The 19,179-nt window shown below is 52.7% G+C and overlaps 1 protein-coding gene across 4 annotated transcripts in view; it reads right to left on the minus strand.

The window, feature by feature from the left end:
• The window catches only part of CHRDL2 (chordin like 2), a 35,017-nt gene that overhangs the window by 468 nt on the left and 15,370 nt on the right, over positions 1–19,179 (minus strand). Inside the window, exons 3-11 of one of the 4 annotated variants that reach the window (XM_003814688.5) lie at positions 16,494–16,587; positions 13,955–14,097; positions 11,405–11,498; positions 9,590–9,645; positions 7,590–7,758; positions 6,414–6,608; positions 5,901–6,074; positions 4,695–4,749; positions 312–404 (exon numbers count right to left, since the gene is read on the minus strand). In XM_003814688.5, coding sequence (XP_003814736.1) covers positions 312–404; positions 4,695–4,749; positions 5,901–6,074; positions 6,414–6,608; positions 7,590–7,758; positions 9,590–9,645; positions 11,405–11,498; positions 13,955–14,097; positions 16,494–16,587 — 1,073 coding nt within the window. The remainder of the gene's footprint in view (positions 1–311; positions 405–4,694; positions 4,750–5,900; positions 6,075–6,413; positions 6,609–7,589; positions 7,759–9,589; positions 9,646–11,404; positions 11,499–13,954; positions 14,098–16,493; positions 16,588–19,179) is intronic. The other 3 variants (XM_003814689.6, XM_034933364.3, XM_034933365.3) reach the window with 3 other exon arrangements.

Raw genomic sequence — 19,179 nt, forward strand, 5'->3', positions numbered from 1 at the left:
AGGAAAGTGGAAACGTTCCAGTAGAGAGGGAGTGGGCAGTACCCAGGTTTGGGGGCTCAGACCTCCCCTCTCCACAGCCCTTTCTCCCTCCACCCCCAGAACCAAATCCAGCCAGCTCTGCTTCACCTTCCCGCTCTGGAGTTAGGAAATCTCTGGCGCAGACACCCACTGGATTCCTGTGCTGGGAACTGACGTCTGTGGCTGACAGCCCCTCCTCCCGGCACCAGCAGCCTGGGAACTCCCCGAAAGGCTCTGGCCTGTGTCCTTGCCTTCTTCCCGCCCCGGCCCCATTCCTCAGCCCAAGCTCCTACCTTCGTGGGGGCCAGCGAGCAGTCGGAAGTGCTGTGCCTCTTTCTGGAAGTCTTGCTTCCTGACTTTCTTGATCTGAGTCAAGTGGAAGATTCCTGAGGGCAGAGACAAGGATGTGAGCAGGCAAGGCAAAAACTTACAGTCGGTGAAAAGTGAAACAGGGTGACTTAGCACAGAATGGACCCAATCACTCCCTCCCCCACCCCATTCTGATCAGACACAAAATCCTGCTGATGACATTTCCTCAATATTTTGAATCCATTCTCCTATCTCTCTGCCACTATCCTCACTCAGGCCCCTGTTGTCTTGTCTGGGTCACTACACTAGAGTCCTAACCCCTTTCACTCCCCCTCTAATCTGCAATCCTAGCTGTGGTCATTAGAACATGTATACGTCACCCTGTCATTCCCCTTCCCTGACGTCCTGTCACCTCCACAGTGAAGCCTGTTTTCTTCTGTCTGTTCTCTTTGCTGATCCTGCTCCTGTCACCTGCACCATCCTGCTCTCACAACACCCACCTGTCCCCAGTGCAGGGAGGGAGGGAAGTGGAAGGCAGGAGGGAGAGGAGGAAGAAAGGAAAGAGAAGGAGGGAAAAAGGAAAGGAGGGCAGGAAGGGAGGAAGGAAGGTTGGCTGGCTCATGTGAACTGGTCACGCTTTTCTCAGGGCATAGAACATATGATAAAAATCAATAGGCGTGTTTATTCAGATACCAAAGAACTAGCAAGTGGCAGAGTTACAGTGGCTTGCCTGTGCCCTAGCCCTAACCAAGTACTTGACGTCCCCTGAGGAGGCCAAGCCTTTTCAAATGCCGTTCCCTCTGCTGGAATACCTTCTACTATTGCCTTCTATTTCTACTTTTTTTTCTTTTTTTTTTTTTGACGGAGTTTCACTCTTGTTGCCCAGGCTGAAGTACAATGGTATGATCTCGGCTCACTGCAACTTCTGCCTCCCAGGTTCAAGCGATTCTCCTGCCTCAGCCTCCTGAGTAGCTTGGATTACAGGTGCCTGCCACCACGCCTGGCTAATTTTTTTTTTTTTTTTGTATTTTTAGTAGAGACTGGGTTTTAGCATGTTAGCCATGCTGGTCTTGAACTCCTGACCTCAAATGATCCACCTGCCTTGGCCTCCCAAAGCACAAGCTGGGATTACAGGCGTGAGCCACTGCACCTGGCCACGACTTCTACTATTAGCACCAAATGAACTCCTACCTGTGCTGCAAGCCTTAGCTGGGAAGTCTTCCCTAATCCACCCGAGGCAATTCCTCCTTGGGGCACCCACAGCACCTGGCTTCCATCTGTGATTGTGCCTGTTTCTAATGTGCTCTCATTGTGTCTACTCCTGCTTCTTCTACCAGACTGGGGACTCCCAGAGGGCTCTCCTCTCTGGGTCCCTTGAGCCTGGCCCACATTTGGCATGTAGAATGAATGAATCCCTGGATGGATGGATGGATGGATGGATGGATGGATGGATGGATGGATAGATGAACAAATACACACACACACACACACACACACACACACACACACACACCACATACCCAGTCTAGGCCAGGCCCCAAGAGGGAATGAGGTATTAGCTGGATCCCCTGATGTTTGCATCTCATGGGGTGCTGGCCAGTGGCACCACACATGGCTCTGAGGCCCTGAGCACATGGGCTGTGAGGCTGCACCAGCTGTTACCCACCAAGGTCTCTGGCCAGAAAGAACAGATGCAACCAGCAAGGCCTCTGCTAGGCCAGCACTGCCTTTAAGAAGACCAAGAACTGGCCCTGCTTATGGGAATCAGCGTGGGATTACCGCCAAGGGGAACAGAAAACCCTGATCCTGGGACTGAGTTCCAGGAATCAGGAAATGTCCAGCACTGTCCATGGACCCCCCCAGCCCAGATGCCAAGGACCAGGATATGGAAGAAACTCCAAAGGCCCAGGGATTATATCATAGCGGCAGGCAACAAGCATGAGATGAGATGGGGATGGGTCCTTCGGCACAGGCCTGCCACTGCATGCTCCCGAGTTACAGAAAAATTGGAGAGAAGGTGGCAGGGATGAGGGCGGGTTCCCACACTGTGGTCTGTAAAGCATTAAAGCATAATTGAAAGGACTGGGTCTCTGGCCTGGAATCAAGAGCTAGCCTGAGGGTCATGGTTGTGCTTCTTGCCCTTTGAAGGGCTGTGGCAGGTCTGAGGGCAGGTAGGCTCTGTGGATCCTCAAAGCAGAGCTGGCACCAATGGGCAAGTCCAGGGACACAGGATAGGCTCAGCTCAGTGTGAAGTCAGATGCCCTTTGGGCTGAGCAATTCACAGTGTTGGAAGTGTGTCACCTATCTGGAGTAGGAGTGGGGGTATGTACAGTCAGGCGCCAGATACCATCAAGCCATCAGGAGGCTGCAGGGGGGCTTCCTTCCTAGACAGGGCTTGGAATTGAGACCCCGACATCCTTTCTACTGTGAAACTTTAGAATCTAAAAGGCCCTTAACCCTAAGCCAACTATCTGGTTAGATTCCTGTGTCTGGGGCTGGCCCCTCGTGGTGTGGCCTCACCTAGCATCTGCCTGCTCACTTTGTTTCCGTTCCTTGGACTGGGGAAACAGTGAGTGGTTCCCACTGACAATCAACCCTGGGTAGTGTTTGTTTTAACTCCCACGGTCTGGGACAGGGAGGGAACAGGGAGGCTGATGGGGCATTTAGGCAACCCACAGGGTGAGGAGATGGGGTGCGGTTTGCTAGTGACAGGACGGCAGGGCCTGGCATTGTGAAGTTGTTTTTCCTTTTCTGCTGGGCCTGGTGACAATGAGATTGGCCATGAGCTATGCCCCCACTGTGCCATCCTGGCACATCTTGGCCATCCTCCCTAAAAGCACAAGGTCACCTCTGTGGAGGTGGCACTGGGGACAGTCAGAGCTGGATTTGAATCTTTGCTTTACTGCTTAAACTGTGTGACTTTGAGTAAGTCATTTGACCTCTCAGACTCAGTTTTCTTACCTGCAAAATTGGGGCATTAATACGTGCCCCTTAGGTTTCTTAAGAGGATTAAATGAGATACATTATACATAGTGCTTGCTACACACCAATCACAGAGCACAGGGCATATGGGCGTGAGCTCTGGAGCCAGCGTTTGAGGCTCTCACTGTCATCCTGGCTGCGGTGTACCCTTCTTGCCTCTTTATTTATTTACTTACTTATTTTAATTTTTAGTGACACTATCTGTTCATTGGCTCTTTACATCATTGAGGCCCATCCTTCACGAAGCCTTCCCTGACCAGCTCAGCTCCCAATAAGCTCCACTGCACCCAGGTCACTAAGCCTCCTAAGGACAGAGGCTGGGGCCTATTATGCTCCATGTCCCGGCACTTAGTTGGGGGCAGCGGAGGGAGAGAGGCCCAGAGTAAACATGTGGCCAAAACCTGCCCAGGGACTGATGGAATCTTTTTATTATTATTATTATTATTATTTTTTGAGACGGAGTCTCACTCTGTCACCCAGGCTGGAGTGCAGTGGCACGATCTTAGCTCACTGCAACCTCCTGGGCTCAAGTGATTCTCCTTCCTCAGCCTCCTGAGTAGCTGGGATTACAGGCGCCCACCACTATGCCTGGCTAATTTTTGTATTTTTAGTAAAGATGGGGTTTCACCATGTTGGCCAGTCTGGTCTCAAACTCCTGGGCTCAAGCAATCTGCCCACCTTGGCCTCCCAAAGTGCTGGGATTACAGGTGTGAGCCACCAGGCCCAGCTGGGACTGATGGAATCTTAAGGCTCAAAAAATTTTAAGGGTTACTGAATCTAACTCCCCAGCTGCAGACGGAATCCCCACCAGCCCCTGCTTGCACGCTTCTCGTAAGTGGAGCTTGCTCCCTCCCTTCCACTGGCAGAAGCCTCTAAGTGTGACAAAGTTCTTCTTCTCTTGGAGCTGAAAGCTGCCTCTCTGCATTTCTCACCAACCTGATATGGTGGAATGAGAAGACTGATATTTTTAGTGCCTCGTGTATGTCAGGGGCTGCACCGATGTCATGTCATTTAATCCTCCAAAAACCCTCTTCCCCACTTTACAGAAGAGAAAACTGAGGCCCAGAGAGATCATGTGACTGCCCAAGGCCACACAGCTAAGATATAGCAGAGTCTGGATTCAAACTGGCAGAGTTGGGATTCGAACCCAAAGCCCCTGCTTGTTGTTTGACTCTTGCGGTCACTCAGAACACAGCTGCTCCCTCTGCCTGGGACAGCCAGAGCCACGAAGCCAGCAGTCCTGTCCCCCTGAGTCTTCTCTTCTCCAGGCTGAACAGCTCCACTTTCTTCGTCCATTCCTCCTACGACAGGGGGCAGAGTAGAGCAGGGAAAGAGCCGCATCTGACGCCACAAGACATGGGCTCTAGCTCCCGTCCTCCACTTACTGGCTGTGTGGCCTTGGGCCAGGTACTTCACCTCTCTGAGCCTCAGTTTCCTCATCTGTAAAATGGGGATAATAATATCTAACTCTCAGGATCGTTGAGGATCAAATGAAATAGTGAATGTGAAAGCACTTTGTAAACTCCAAAGTGCTACACACATTGGTTATTATTATCATTGTCATTTTTCTTATCATCATTCCCTCTTCCACCCCCACCCCGCCAGCCAAAACCATCAGTAGAGGAAAGGAACTTTAGAGCTAATTCACACTTAAAAGAGTTTAATTTGGATCATGGCTTAACAGTTCACGCTACCCAGAGGACTTATGTTTTACAAGAAAGGCCATGAAACTGAACTTTCAGCAATTTCCTTATCAATGAAAACCTGCTGGGTGTGGTGGCTCACGCCTGTAATCCCAGCACTTTGGGAGGCTGATGCCGGAGGATTGCTTGAGTCCAGGAGTTCGAGACTAGCCTGGGCAACATGGCAAAACCCCATCTCTAAAAAAAAAATACAAAAATTAGCTGGGCGTGGTGGCTCATAACTGTGGTCCCAGCTACTCAGGAGGCTGAGATGGGAGGATCGTTTGAGCCCAGGAGAATGAGGTTGCAGTGAGCCGAGATCATGCCACTGCACTCCAGCCTGGGTGACTGAGACCCTGTCTCAAAAAAAAAAAAAAAAAAAGGTAGAAAAAACTCCTCTTGACCTTCAGTTGGTGATAGCAGCAGATTGTTGAAGAGGGTGGGTTTCTCACAGAATGAGAACTGTGGTTCTGATGTCCACTTACCTGGGAGTGATAAGATCCACCACCTTAAAAAGGCTGAACACAGCCAGCCTCCAGGCCCTCCTACTCTGAGGATGCTGTGAGGGCCCTCCTGCCTGAGAAGACCCCCGCTCCCAGTGCTAAAATCCTGCCATTAGACATCTATCTATTTCTCCCTGCCTGGCTCCTCACAAGGTGCAACAGTGCCTTCCCCCCAGGAGAGGGAGCACTATCGAGCCTTGGCATCAGCAGGAGGAGCTTATCAGAATTGTAGAGAACCAGTCAGGCTCACTATCTTCCTGCATCTTGGAATCAGGGGCTCTTAAACCTGGCGGGGCAGCCAGAGGCACCTGATCAGCAAAATGTCCCTAAGGCCCCTGTGGGGTCTGGGGCACGGGAAGGGGGACTGGCCAGAGGTACACCCCACTGGGAGTGGGCCAGCACTCACCTTTTACCAGCTTCCAGAGGTAGATCTCCACCAGGTCCGAGGCCTCGTGTTCCAGGGCAAAGCGACGCAGGTTGTCTGGGCTTGGGGATACCGATGTGTGGACGAGGACCCGGCCCGGTGCCTTGGGACACCTGGTAGAACTGATCTCACTGTGGCCAGGGTCTGCTTTGTCCTCTGGAGAGACAAGAAGCTCATGAAGTGTTCAATAAACGTTGGCTGTACCTCTTCAAAGCTCTAATATTCTAAAATGTTGTGACTTCATGGAATCCGGAACATTACTGATTCTATGTTAACAACCTCTGAATCTATTATCCTGACACCGCATGGTTCTATCCATTTAATATTTTCATCTGACATTTTCCACTCCTGTGTGTCTGACATGCCCTGCATCCTGTGGCACCGATGCATGCCCTTCCATGTCTGAGATGCTCCAAGTGTCTGTGGCCCTGGGGAGAGAGAGACCCAGGGCTCACTCTGGCCAGCACCCTCCTTGCTCCCAGTGCCCCTGTGTACCTGGGCAAATCTTGCAGCACTTCCCAGCCACTTTCTCGGGGTGACGGCAGGGGTACTCGGTGGGACAGGTCACACGCTGGCAGTCCTGGCGGCCATCCTCACAGGTGCATAGGATGCAGGGCAAGGGGCCGAAGGCACGAAAGGCCGGGTGCCACACCTCCCCGTGGGAGTACGTCTTCCCGCCATGCACACAGGCTGAATAAGGAAGGTGAGAAGGAAGGAGAATCAGGGCCTCAGACCTGGCCAGGGCCTCTGGTCCAGCAGCGAGTGGGGTGGGCCCTTGGGGAGCCCTCACTTTACCAGTCCTGCCTAGCCACACTGCCTGCAAAGCATAGGCCAGGGTATAAAACCTGTCCCCTCTCCCTGACACTGCCCACTGCAGCACTCAGAGCTGAGATGGGCCCAGAAGGAACTTACTGAAGATGGAGAGTCCTCCCTCACCCTTCAGGGCACTTCTGCGGGAGCAAGGAGAGTGCTGATCTTGTGGTAGGAGAACTGAGGTCAACTTTTGTCATCACCTGGTCATGTGAGCCCTGGCAGGTCCCTTTCCCCCCTCTGCCTCAGTGTCCCATCTGAACAAGGCAGGGCCAGGACTCAGTAGCCCCATAGCTCTTCCTTCTCCAGCCATCAGGGCACCCTGCAAGGAGGTCTCTTTTCTCCCCTTCTGTGGCCATGGCTGCCCATCTGGCCACCTTCTCTACTTCATCCCCACTGTCCTCCTGCAGCCTCGCTCTGCTCCCTCCTTCCTTTGTCAAAAACTGTCCCTCAGCACACGTCCTTATATTAAAGTCATTTATTTTCTGTCTTCCCAACTAGTCTATGAGCCCCTCAAGGGCACAGACCATTTTCCATTTCCCATCTATCTGTTCTGTCTGCCTCTCTTCCCAGCAAAGACTCGGTAGATGCTAAAAAAAATCTTGTACTGTTCCAGAACTAGTTGTCTCTTACTCAGTACTCTGAACCTCAGTGTCCTCATCTGTCAAATGGGGGTTTGAACCTGATGATCTTTAAGAGCGCCCTCATTCAGTTTTGGCGTTCTCCGAGTCTACAAGCTCATGGCCAAGTTGGAATTAGGGAACTGCTGAGGAGAGGGTTCAGGGGGTTGGGGGTGGGAGGTGGGAGCAGTCAGGGCCCCCCTTCCCTGCCTCACAGATTGGAGGAGGGTCCAGTCCCCACCTTTCTTATGTTTCTCCTTCAGGACGATCTTGACAGTTGTGCTGCCTGCTCCCTTGGGTCTGAAGTGGCGAGGGATGAAGCTCAGAGGGGCGCTGAGGCCAGTGGGGGCTGGGGTGCCCGGGCCTCTCTTTCTCCCAGCATCACTGGAACATGGGTCCTGAGGATGTCTCTGCAAATGGCAGGAAGGATGAAAGTCACTGACTGAGCATAGCAGGCCCCAGCTGGAGCCAGAACAGCAAGACAGGCTGCAGCAAGAGGCTGTGGGGAGACCCCAGCATGACTTCCCAGAGAAGAGAAGGTAGAGACCAGGGATAGAAAGATCTGGATGAGGTCTAAGATGTTTTCAGACAGTTCGATCTTTGAAAACTCTCAGAGGATAGTGATTTGGAAATCTGGCCTCCACGAAGCCCTTCTTGGGCCTTGTCAGAGCCAGGGGCCTTGGGGTTGGGGTGGGCAGAGGGTGCTGAGGTCTTGATCTGACAGACGTAACTGATCAGGGAGAACTTCATATTTGGGAAACAGAAGGTGAGCATGCAGTGAGGATGCACGGCAGGCAGTTCTCCTTTGCGGAGATTTAGCTGGTGGCTGGACAAGGGGATGGCCCTCTGAAGATGGCATCAGGCAGGCCCCAGAATCCCATGGGGTGTGAAGACCAAGAGCAGGCCCCATCCAGAGACAAAGGGTCTCTGAAGCTTAGGCCCTCTTTCCTGAACCCCTGGGATCCAAAACCCCCAGACCCTGTCCCTCCAGACCAGGTCTTGAGAGGGCTGTCAGTGACAGCAATAGGAGTGTGGCGAGGACAGCTCAGAGTTTGGGGACTGGGCAGCTCCCGGCCACAGGAGAGGAGCAAGTGGGCTTGGGGCAGGGACCAGAGCCTATTACCTCCCTCACTGACCTGGAGCCACACACATTCCTTCTTCTAGAGCCCATTCCTGCCTGGTACAGTCCCTGCATCAGTTCTCCGATGGCCCAGAGCCTGAGCTCACAAGAGCTCCCAGAGTGGAAACTGTCCCAGGCCCCAGCACAGGCTCAGGCACATAGGACACTCCTGGGAGATGTGTGTTGAGTGGAATAAAGGCAAGAGGGAATCAAACAGCTCAGTCTCCTAATGCTTGCTCCAGTCACCCAGCCCGTCAGTAAGTAGCTGATCAGAGCCTGGAACTCAGCCTGGGTGGGTTTCACTTACGCACTGCCTCCTAGGAAGAGGACAGGAAGCAAAGTGGAGGGAATGGCTTAGGTCCTGTGGTACCCTCAGCTCTCAGGTCTCAGGCCCCCACCTGAGAAGGCCTTGCCTGGGTGGGGAGGGCAGCAGGATGAGCTGGCAGAGGAGAAGGGTGCGGACATGGGCTCAGGCTCCTGGGGAATCTCTGGGAGGGGGAGGCAGCCTCTAGTCTCCCGGAGACCAGGAGACCCAGGCTGAAATAGCAGGTGGAGTTGTTCATGTGGCAGACATAGCAGAGAGGACCCATCAGGGACTTGAATCAATGTGTGATTCTCTATCTCCTTCCTCTCAGATCAGAGACAGCTGTCCAGCTAAGCCCATCTTAACCTAGACCAAGCTTGAGAGGGGTCAAGATACAGGGGGGTACAGAGAGGCAGGCTCTAAAGAGCCAGTACCTCAGGAACTGGGTGGGGAAGGCTGGCCCAAGTTAGAGGCCATTCCCTGGGAAGAAGGTGCCTGAATTAAGGGGAGACACAGGCTGTAGATGGAACAGTGTCAAAGCGTTTCTCAAGAGGAAAGTGAGGAAGTTTGGGGCCTGCTGCTGCCCTGCGTGGTGACCTGTTTCCCCCAGGCCACTCCTTACCCATCAACCATGATGGGACCCATGATGGGAGGCTAGGGAGAGGGGCTGGAATATAGTGGATGTTCATGTAGCCGACCCAGGGGACAAACAAGAAATGAGGACAATAACTGGTATTGCCTGCCCCAGAGTCACGAGATTTAGGCCCTGGATCCCAGCCCCCTGTCCCGCACCCCATCAATAAGGCCGTGCACTCACCACCCCATGGAGGGACTGCACACTGTCCTCTTCATCCGATTGCTCACTTGCCTCATCTGAAAACTCAAAGGGAAGCTGGGTCAGCCTCAGGCTCCCCAGCCTTGCTGGCTAGAGCCCTGAGGCCTCCACCTATAGGCTCTGTCCATTCCCAAGGCCTGCTGTCCCATCTGCAGCCCCAGCCCACTAGCCAGCTCCTTTGCCCCAGTGGGGACTTCTTCCACTTCCCATTACAGCCTCTCTTCATCCTGGTTGGGTTGATGAAGTCCCCTACAACTGGGTTGCTGCCTCAGTTTCCCTGTACTGACCTCCTGGTAACCATTAGGACTGAACTCCTTGAAACAGAGCATCTTGTTTGGTCCTTACTGAAACTCACCTCTCTGGGACACTGGGCCATACCTTTCAGTATTTACCATGGATGGCCCAAAGGCCCAGAATCCCATCCCTGCAGCCTGCATAGATGCAGTTTCCTGGGCAGCCACACTTGAAGTCAGCAGGCCTTGGTTTACACTCCCAGGACCCTACACTCCAGCCCCTTGGCCCCTCCAGCCTGAGCACCCTGCCAGTCCCTATTCCCCTGGGAAACCAGCACACAAAGCCGTTTGGAGTCCTGCAGCTTCCTAAACCCGAGTGGGCCTCTCTCTCCCTATCTCTTGCCTCACTCCACAGTCTGATTCCCACCAATCATTCCCGTTTCAAAGACCCAGAACATTGGAATTAGACTGTGTTAGAAATCACAGGGCACAACTGAGGCCCAGAGAAGGGAAGGAATTTATGGAGTTAGCTGGAAGAACCAGGACTAAACTGGAGTCACCTGATTCCTAGTCCAGTGCTCCTTCCAAAATGCAAACATCTGGGGATGCATCCACTGTGGAGCACTCCCCTACCTGAGTGCCACCTCCTCCAGGAGGCTTTCCTTGACTACCTCAGCCTGCAGGGAACAGTCCGACCATTTCATTCTGCTCAAGCTTAGCCTGCCCTTTGCTAGCTGATGTGTTGCCTCCCTGCTTTATAAGAGGTTCTACCTGGGTTCTGTATAAAAGACATGTTCTGAGCCCTGGTGAGCCCAATACTGTGACCAGCTCTGCTGTCAGGAAGGCAGGATGAGACGTAGTCCTTACCTGTACTAGACCCCTCTCACGTGCCACTTATGGTTCTCTCAGCTCATCTGCTTGCAGGGACTTTGTCCCCCCATGGCAGGCACTGCAGCAGCAGCCCCCCTGCACGGGCTCCCCAACACTTCCCTCAGGCTCAGCCTCACAGTGCCCCTCCCTCAAGCCCGCAGCTCCTGTCCACATCCCCTGCGCCCACTCCTTACCCCAGCCCACTCCTGCCTCTACTCCCAGGGCTACTTAGCACCCACCCATGCATGCACAGCAGGGAAGTCCCACACATGGATGAGCTTTGGGCTCAATGGAGAGATAGTTGGTGGCTGGTGGACACATTCTTACTGCTTCCTCTACCACCCCCAGACTTTTCTGAGAAGCAGAGACTACTTAGAGCAATAGGTCACTTTTGCTTGGTTAGCAAGCAGAGGCCAGCCCCTGGACATATTCCTGTATTGCTTCTCTCTCCTTACCTTCTTCACTCTGCCTTTCCCTCTTTCCTCCCCCAATGACTGCAATAAAAATAAGTAACACGTCAGCTTCTGCCAGGCTCTGCTTTCTGGGGGGTGCAGGCTAAGCCACACCCTGGAGGAAAGAGCCGTCTGCTACATGCTGGGTGTCACCTGCAGTTCCTCATGGCTCTCACAGTCCATGGCTAGGCCCATGGAGTGGAGGGGTGGGTGAGTGCTGCCAGATGGAGGGACAGACTCACCTTTGCAGGCTTGGCAGCAGGAGTCTGGCAGCGGGAGGGGTGCTGGGCAGCCTGGTTCGGGGCAGGTTGTGAGGCCGCAGTAGATCTGGCCCTCCTGACAGATAGAGCAAACCAGCTGGGAAATGAGCTCTGATAAGGGCTAGCCTTGGGGGCTAGGAACACCCCCTTCCCTGGGAGCAAATGGCCTTGAGGTCTCTCCTATGGTGGGGAGGGGAAGCAACAGCATCTCCACAGCAAGGCCCGGCCAGCTCAGAGGAGGGGTCCCCCGTGCCCTCCCAGCCCCACTTCCAGGCCCTGCAGGTAACATCCAGCCTTCAGCTTCTGACTCACTCACAGCCAGGCTGTCCCTAGGTGCTGCCTGGTAAGGCGGGAATCTCCCTATCCTACAAATGAGGAGCCGGAGCGGGGCCTGAGCCATCTCAGGTTAGAAAGACAGTCGGGGCCCAGTCTTCAAGCTTTTCCCACTGAAATCAACATCATGGGAGGGGGACAGGTGGGTGATACCTGGGCTCATCTTGCTCTTTACTGAAAGCCCTTGGTTTCCAACTTTGGGATCCAGCCTTGAAAGGCAAGACTGCAGGGGAAGGGGCCTTCTGGGGGTCAGGGGCCAGGTGACCATTGGTGGTCACTTCTTTCCTCTGGGCCTGAGATTCCTCCTCTGTGAAGTGGGGTCACACCCATTTGGGGTGTGAAGATCCAGTGAGGGAATGGCTGCGAAAAGCACAAGGCACAACGTGCCTGGGGGGAAGCACTATTGCCCTGAGACCTTTCCCTGTTCCCTTTCCAGAGGGTCTGAGAAGTGAGTGTTCTGGTCCCTCTGGTGAGGCCAGAAGTCAAGCCAGCCTCATATAATCAGGGATGAGAAGGAAGAAGGGGAGGCCCAAGTACCCAGGGAGAATGAATAGAGGAATCCTGGGAATGCTCTCACCACCCACCACCCAGCATTTCTGTCTCTCGCCACAGCCCCCTCCTCATCCAGGCCTCATCCCTTCAGGGGAGGCAGCAGGACACAGGGAAAAGAACATTGGCTTTGGAGCCAGGTGGCCTTGGGTCTGAATTCTGGCTCTGTCACTTACTAGCTGTGTGATCTCAGGCAAGTCACTTAACTATTCTGAGCCCGTTTCCTCATCTGGAAAACAGAAATAGTGATATCCTTCTCCTAGGGTCATTCGGGTACTGTCTATAAACCAGGCATTTCTATGAACCTGGTGACACAACAGACTAGACCACTGCAAAAGGCTCACACCCTGCAAAAGGTAATTGCTTACTAGGTTGATTTATAAGTAGTCACTCCTCATTATTTGCAGGCTGTTTGCTCTGCAGCACAGAAACTTTAAGATTCAAAGACTCAGACTGATGGGACCCTGTCACTGAAAAGATAGGGAGGCAGGCCCAAAAGAAGTGACTTGTTTGAGGTCACACAGGGAACTGGGACAGTGCTGGAGATCAAACACAGGTTTCTGATACTAGTCTGGAGAGAACATTAATGATCACTTGGTCAGACTCCCTTACGCACTCAGAGGAACTGAGGCCCAAGTGTGGTGATCAGGTAGTAAATAAATCGGGAGGGCAGGGACTTCTCCTGCCAATTCACAGATGAGTTGCCAAGCCCAGGGTTAAAAATGACATGCTGGGCTGGGCGCGATGGCTCATGCCTGTAATCCCAGCACTTTGGGAGGCCGAGGCGGGCGGATCACGAGGTCAGGAGATCGAGACCATCCTGGCTAACACGGTGAAACCCCAACTCTACTAAAAATACAAAAAATTAGCTGGGCGTGGTGGCGGGCGCCTGTAGTCCCAGCTACTCGGGAGTCTGAGGCAGGAGAATGGCATGAACCTGGGAGGCGGAGCTTGCAGTGAGCCGAGATCACGCCACTACACTCCGGCCTGGGTGAAAGAGCGAGACTCCGTCTCAAAAAAAAAAAAAAAGAAAAATGACATGCGGAAAGCCACCTGCAAACCTATAGGAAGGCCATGCCTACACCCCAGTTCCCTTACAAGGAGGAGGCTGAAGACTTTCCAGAGGAGGCCCTGCTTAGCTTCAGTCTCTGTCCCATGATAACACTGCCGAGTCAGCCCTGCCTGCCCGGAGGTCCAGCTCTAACAATAGGCAGGAGGAGTTTAAGTAGCTTCAGATTAATTTCCATTTGCTACAGATAATCTGGCCCTGTCTCTGTCCCCCAGGACTGATAACTGATCATTTGCGTATTCATTCTCTCATTCAATAATCATTACAGATGTCTTTTGTGCTTTAGGCCCTGGACTGACAGCAGAGGATAAAGAAATGAAAAACATATGTTTCCTCCCCTCAAGGAATGCAGCGTCTACTGGGGGAAACAGAAGGCTCAGGAAGGTGTGGAAGCTCAGAGAATGGTCACCTGACCCAGCTAGGGACAGGACATTCCAAACCCCAGATATTCCCTTTCCCCTGAGCCCATTCATTTTGCTTTGGCCAGGAGGAACAATCCCCCCAGTCCGCAGTCCAGGCTACTATGTTCTTTGCAGGCCCAGAGCGCTGGCCTGTGCTGAAGGGAAGGCAGGAGTTCTTACCGTGCAGCTGCAGAGGACACACTGGTTGGGCAGGCGGGAGGGGAACAGCTCATGGGCACTGAAGATCTCTCCGTGTTGGTACATGGTCCCGTTGTGCTGGCAGGACTTTGGTGGGGCCCGAAGTCCAGAGGGAGTGTGAGGTTCTGCAGTGGGGGAGGGGCAGGAGGAAGAAGAAAATGAGGTTTCATGTGAATCTTTGCTGAAATTAACAGGGCCACTTTTCTGATGATTTTGCATTTGACCCCAGCTTGATATTTAAACCAAGCTCTGGCCTGGGCCTTGCCAGCCATTCCCCTTATCAGCTAACTAAGAGGTCCCTCTGATACCTACATCTGACTGAGTCCCTCCCTCCCATGACCTCTACCACAGCCCTCCAGCCCCCTCAGTGTCTGGGCCAGCCCCAACCAGAGCAAGAAGGTAAAGCCGGCAGCCTCAGCTTCCGCTCAGTGGGGCCCGAGTTAGTTCATCCAGCATTGAATGAGGGTTCATGGAGCACTTCTCAGTGCCAGGCACTGTTCTAGGTGCTGGGGATACAGCAGTGAGCAAAAGAGTCCCTGCCTCACAGGGTTACATTCTAGTGGTGCCAGCTGGCATGACTGTCCCTGTGCTTGGGTAAACTCCTGTCATTCACTGGCCCCCAGAGCCCCCCTCCCCATCACCTGCCCATCAGTCCGTCCTCATCCTGCCAGGTGGAGGGGTAAGCCTCTGGTCCTGAGAGAGCCCACTCATTCATTCAAGACCCCTTGACTAAGCACTCCTCTGTTCTATGCACCATGCTAGGCATTGGGAATGGAGCAATGAGTAAGATTTAGCCCTTGCCATCAAGAAACTCAAACTCAAAAATTACGGGTGAGGTGGCTCACGCCTATAATCCCAGCACTTTGGGAGGCTGAGGTGGGAGGATCACTTGACTCTAGGAGTTCGAGACTGGCCTGGGCAACATGTTTTAAATTTTTTTTCCTTTTTTTCTTTTTTTTTTTTTGAGACAGGGTCTTGCTCTGTCACCAGGCTGGAGTGCAGTGGCACGATCTCAGCTCACTGCAACCTCCACCTCCCAGCTTCAAGCAATTCTCCTGCCTCAGCCTCCTGAGTAGCTGGGACTGCAGGCACATGCCACCATATCCAGCTAATTTTTTTGTATTTTTAGTAGAGATGGGGTTTCACCATGTTGGCCAGGATGGTCTCAATCTCTTGACCTTGTGATCCGCCCGCCTCGGCCTCCCAAAGTGCTGGGATTACAGGTACAAGCCACCGTGACCGGCCAGAACTTTTTTTTTAATTTTTAAAAAAGAAGTTTGAAATCTAATTAGGCAGAAAGACAAGCCACAAGCAATGATGCTGTAGCAGGTGAGGGCTAGGGTGGATGGAAGCACAGAAGTTGTGACAGCAGAGAGGAGGAGCCTCTAACTGAGCCGGGGAGGAATGGCCAGGGAAGGCTTCCTGAAGGGCTGATGGCATGGCAACGGTGAGCAGAGTCTTGAAGAACTGTGGAGCCAAGCAGGCAGAGGGGCAGGGGATGGGAAGAGAGAGGGAGTGAAGAGTGTTTTAGCAACAAGAGGCCTGGGCCAAGCACAGGGGAAAATCCCAAAGTCAGCAAGGAGAGGTGAGGCCCCCCCGAGTCAGCATCAGACATGAGGACACTCCCTCACTGTGCAGGATGAAGCTGAGAGCCACTGTCCCCCCGGGGACCCACAGCCAGGAATCTCTATGACCCATGTAGGGGCCACGAGTCAGATCCCTACTGGGCTCCCCCCTGGAAAATGAGCCCCACTCCATACCAGCTCACCAGGAAAGTCCTGATTCCAGAGCCCCGACCCGAGGCCAAAATCTGGAGCCTCTTCTTCACCACTTTCTTGATGCTTCTAAACATCAATTTTCCTCTCAACCTCCCCTCCCACCTCCAAGTTGGCCTCCCCTCTGGCTGCCCCTCACTGGACACTTGGTTTTGCCAGTTTCTTCCCAGACCACCTCTCCTTTCTCTGACTTCTTCTTCCTAGAATCTCATTCTCAGAGGCTCTTAGAATCTTAAAATCATGGAATCATAGACATTTAGCATCAGGACACATAGAGTCCCTGAATCTCAGCAGTGGGAGGAATCTCAGAGAACAGGGCCTGACTCCTTTAGTCCTTCTCAGCTCCCCCAGTGGTAATTCTGGGGTCTCCCCTTAGGACCTTCAAGCCCAAGATCACTCACCTTCACTTCCCAGACTGCGCCCACACCCTCCAGCTCTGGAAGGCCCAAGGGAGACTGGAGCCTAAGTGTGCCAGTCAGCAGCCCAAGCAAGGCCCTGTTTCCTGCAGCTCCTTTCTGCATGTCCTCCCTCCCCTGCCATGCACACCTACTTAAGGACATGAAGTCTCTGCTACCCCAGCACTGCCTGGGGATCTGGGATATTTCCTCCCTTGAGAACCTTTGTGTGTCTACACCTCTGATGGGTAGAGACTGCCCCTCTCCTTGCAGGGGTCTCCCTCAGCTAGAGGGCTACACTGGGAGTAGGAGAAAGGTCCATGGACGATGGGGAGGAGCATGGCTACTTACCCACACACTTGGGACAGCATTGCTGTGGCTCCGTCACAGGCTGGGGGCAGTGGACAGGCGGACAGTGGAGGCGGTAACAACTCACATGGGCGCTCTGAAGGGGACACAAGGGTCAGCCCTAGTTCAAAGAACCATCGTCTTCCACCTGTACCTGTCCTTTCCCAAAACTCCCACCCCAACTGCAGAAGTCTGAACTTGTCGTAAGCCTGTGATTGGACTGAAAACAATTAACTCAAGTGTGCCCAGTTCCTCCCCATTCCTGCCCACCAAGGGGATCTCACTTGGCCCACATATCCATGTGCCTCCCCTACCCTGAAGGAGGTCAGTTCTGGTCATGGACTTGCTTAAACACTGTCCCCTTCACAGAGAAAGACATGTAAGCCTAGAGTTGTTTGACATTGATCTTGATGCTTTGACTGCACTATTTTAACTCTAGGGCTTGGTCCTTTTAACTCTGGGCCTGAGCCTTGTGGTCAAGAAAGGAATGAAACATGAGGACAGGTGACTGGGAGGGGGTGTGAGACTAAAAACCTCATGTAGAGAAGATGGATGGCTTTATGATCCACCCCCTAAATCTCTGGGAGGTTTGGGTAATCCTGGACAAAGCCTTTGGAGTTGGCACCAGAGAAGGAGGGGCCTGAAGTTCCTTCTCTTTTTTAAGCATAGCAAGTGAGAGAATTGGGCAGGCGAACATACGCAGAGAGAGACAAGCAGAAACCGAGGGAGAGTGGCCACCACCCCTCGTGGGGGTCTTCCCAGCTCTCCAGGCAGTTTTTTTTTTGGCCCCTCAGCCTTCCCGCACCTTATTCTTCACTCTGTTACAAGGGTCACTCTGCTGCATTGTGATGAACCATTTACACCTGTGTCACCGATTCAACCACGAATTCCAAAGAATGGGGCCTTGCTCCAAGTTAGTGGCTGCTGGAGTCTGAATGGATGCATGAGTGAGTGAATAAATGAGAGTAAGGAAAGGAGGGGTTGATGGTCCTCTCCTAGATGAAGGAAGCCCACTTTGTTCACAATTCTGAAGTTGGCGAAGTTTGTTTCTAGCCCCGCTTCTCCCCCTGGTTCCTTCCTCCTGCCCTCTCCCTGGACCTGATTTCCCTGATAGCACTTCTCCCAGAGGCAGCCTCTTGCCCCATGGAAGACCCTTGACTGGCCCTACGCCTTCTGGGGTCACTGCTTCCCAAGATGGCCAGAGGTAATCGCGAGAACTAGTCAGTGTTAAGGGGAATCCCAGAGTCCACAGAATTGGTCTGAGCTCTAATAGGGGCCTTCTAGAGGCCCAACGCACACGGGTGCTTAATAAATGTCTAGAGGATAAACTAGACACTAGACATCTGAGGTTCCCAGATGAGAAACTAGGATGGAGTGCAAGGGACTGTGTGGCCTGAAGAGTTAGAATCGGTCTCTTGATTCTGGCCTTGGAGGAGCCAAGGATGGCGATGATTATTAGCACCACGAAGCAGGAAACAGGATGGAGACAGGTTACCGGTGAAAGGGCAGGTGAGGCACCTGGAAAAGCCCTTTGCAGTCACAGGAAACTTCTCAGGAAAGTCATAGCCTCCATTTATTGAGTGGCTACTGAGGTAGGGCCTTTACGTTATATAAAAATCATCCCATTTCGTCTTCTCAACACCCCTAGAGGTAGATACTATACTATTAGTCACACTTTCTAAATGAGAAAAGAGCCTTGAAAGGTTAAGTTGCCTAAGATCACAAAGCATGTAAAAACTGTCACCAGGGCCCGTGTACTTTCCACGATGCTGAGCTGCCTCTGGTGGGTAGACGTGGACTCATTCACGCTCAATACTTGCTGCAGGTCTACTGGGTGCCAGGCCTTCTTCTGAGCACTAGGAACATAGCAATTAGTGGGACCAACAAGGTTTCTGCCCTCCCGGAGCTCACATCCTAACAGTGAAAGATAGACTATTAAAGAAGTAAGCAAGGGCCGCGCACAGTGGCTCACGCCTGTAATCCCAGCACTTTGGGAGGCCGAGGTGGGAGGATCACTTGAGGTCAGGAGTTTGAGACCAGCCTGGCCAACATGGCAAAACCCCGTCTCTACTAAAAATACAAAAATTAGCCGGGCAGTAGTGGTGTGCCTGTAATCCCAGCTACTTGGGAGACTGAGGCAGAAGTATTGCTTGAACCTGGGAGGCAGAGGTTACAGTGAGCCGAGATTATGACATGGCACTCCAGCCTGGGCGACAGAGCGAGACTCCAACTCAAAAAAAAAGAAAAAAGAAAAAAAAAGTAAGCAAGTAGGAACAAGAAGATTTCAGATGTTAAATTTATGATATATAATAAAATAGAGGGCCTGGCGTGGTGGCTCACACCTGTAATCCCAGCACTTTGGGATGCCAAGGCGGGCAGATTGTTTGAGGTCAGGTGTTTGAGACCAGCCTGGACAACATGGTAAAACCCGTTTCTACTAAAAATACAAAAATTAGCTGGGCGTGGTGGTGCATGCCTATAATCCCAGCTACTCGGGAGGCTGACGCACGAGAATCACTTGAACTTGGGAGGCAGAGTTTGCAGTGAGCCGAGATCGTGCCACTGCACTACAGCCTGGGTGACAGAGCGAGACTCTGTCTCAAAATAAATACATAATAAATAAATAAATAGAGGAATATTATTTCATTGATAGGGGTAGACTGTTAGAAACAGCTGTCAGGGAAGGCTT

Source organism: Pan paniscus, chromosome 9, assembly GCF_029289425.2.
Source record: "Pan paniscus chromosome 9, NHGRI_mPanPan1-v2.0_pri, whole genome shotgun sequence".
NCBI classification, from domain to species: Eukaryota; Metazoa; Chordata; class Mammalia; order Primates; family Hominidae; genus Pan; species Pan paniscus.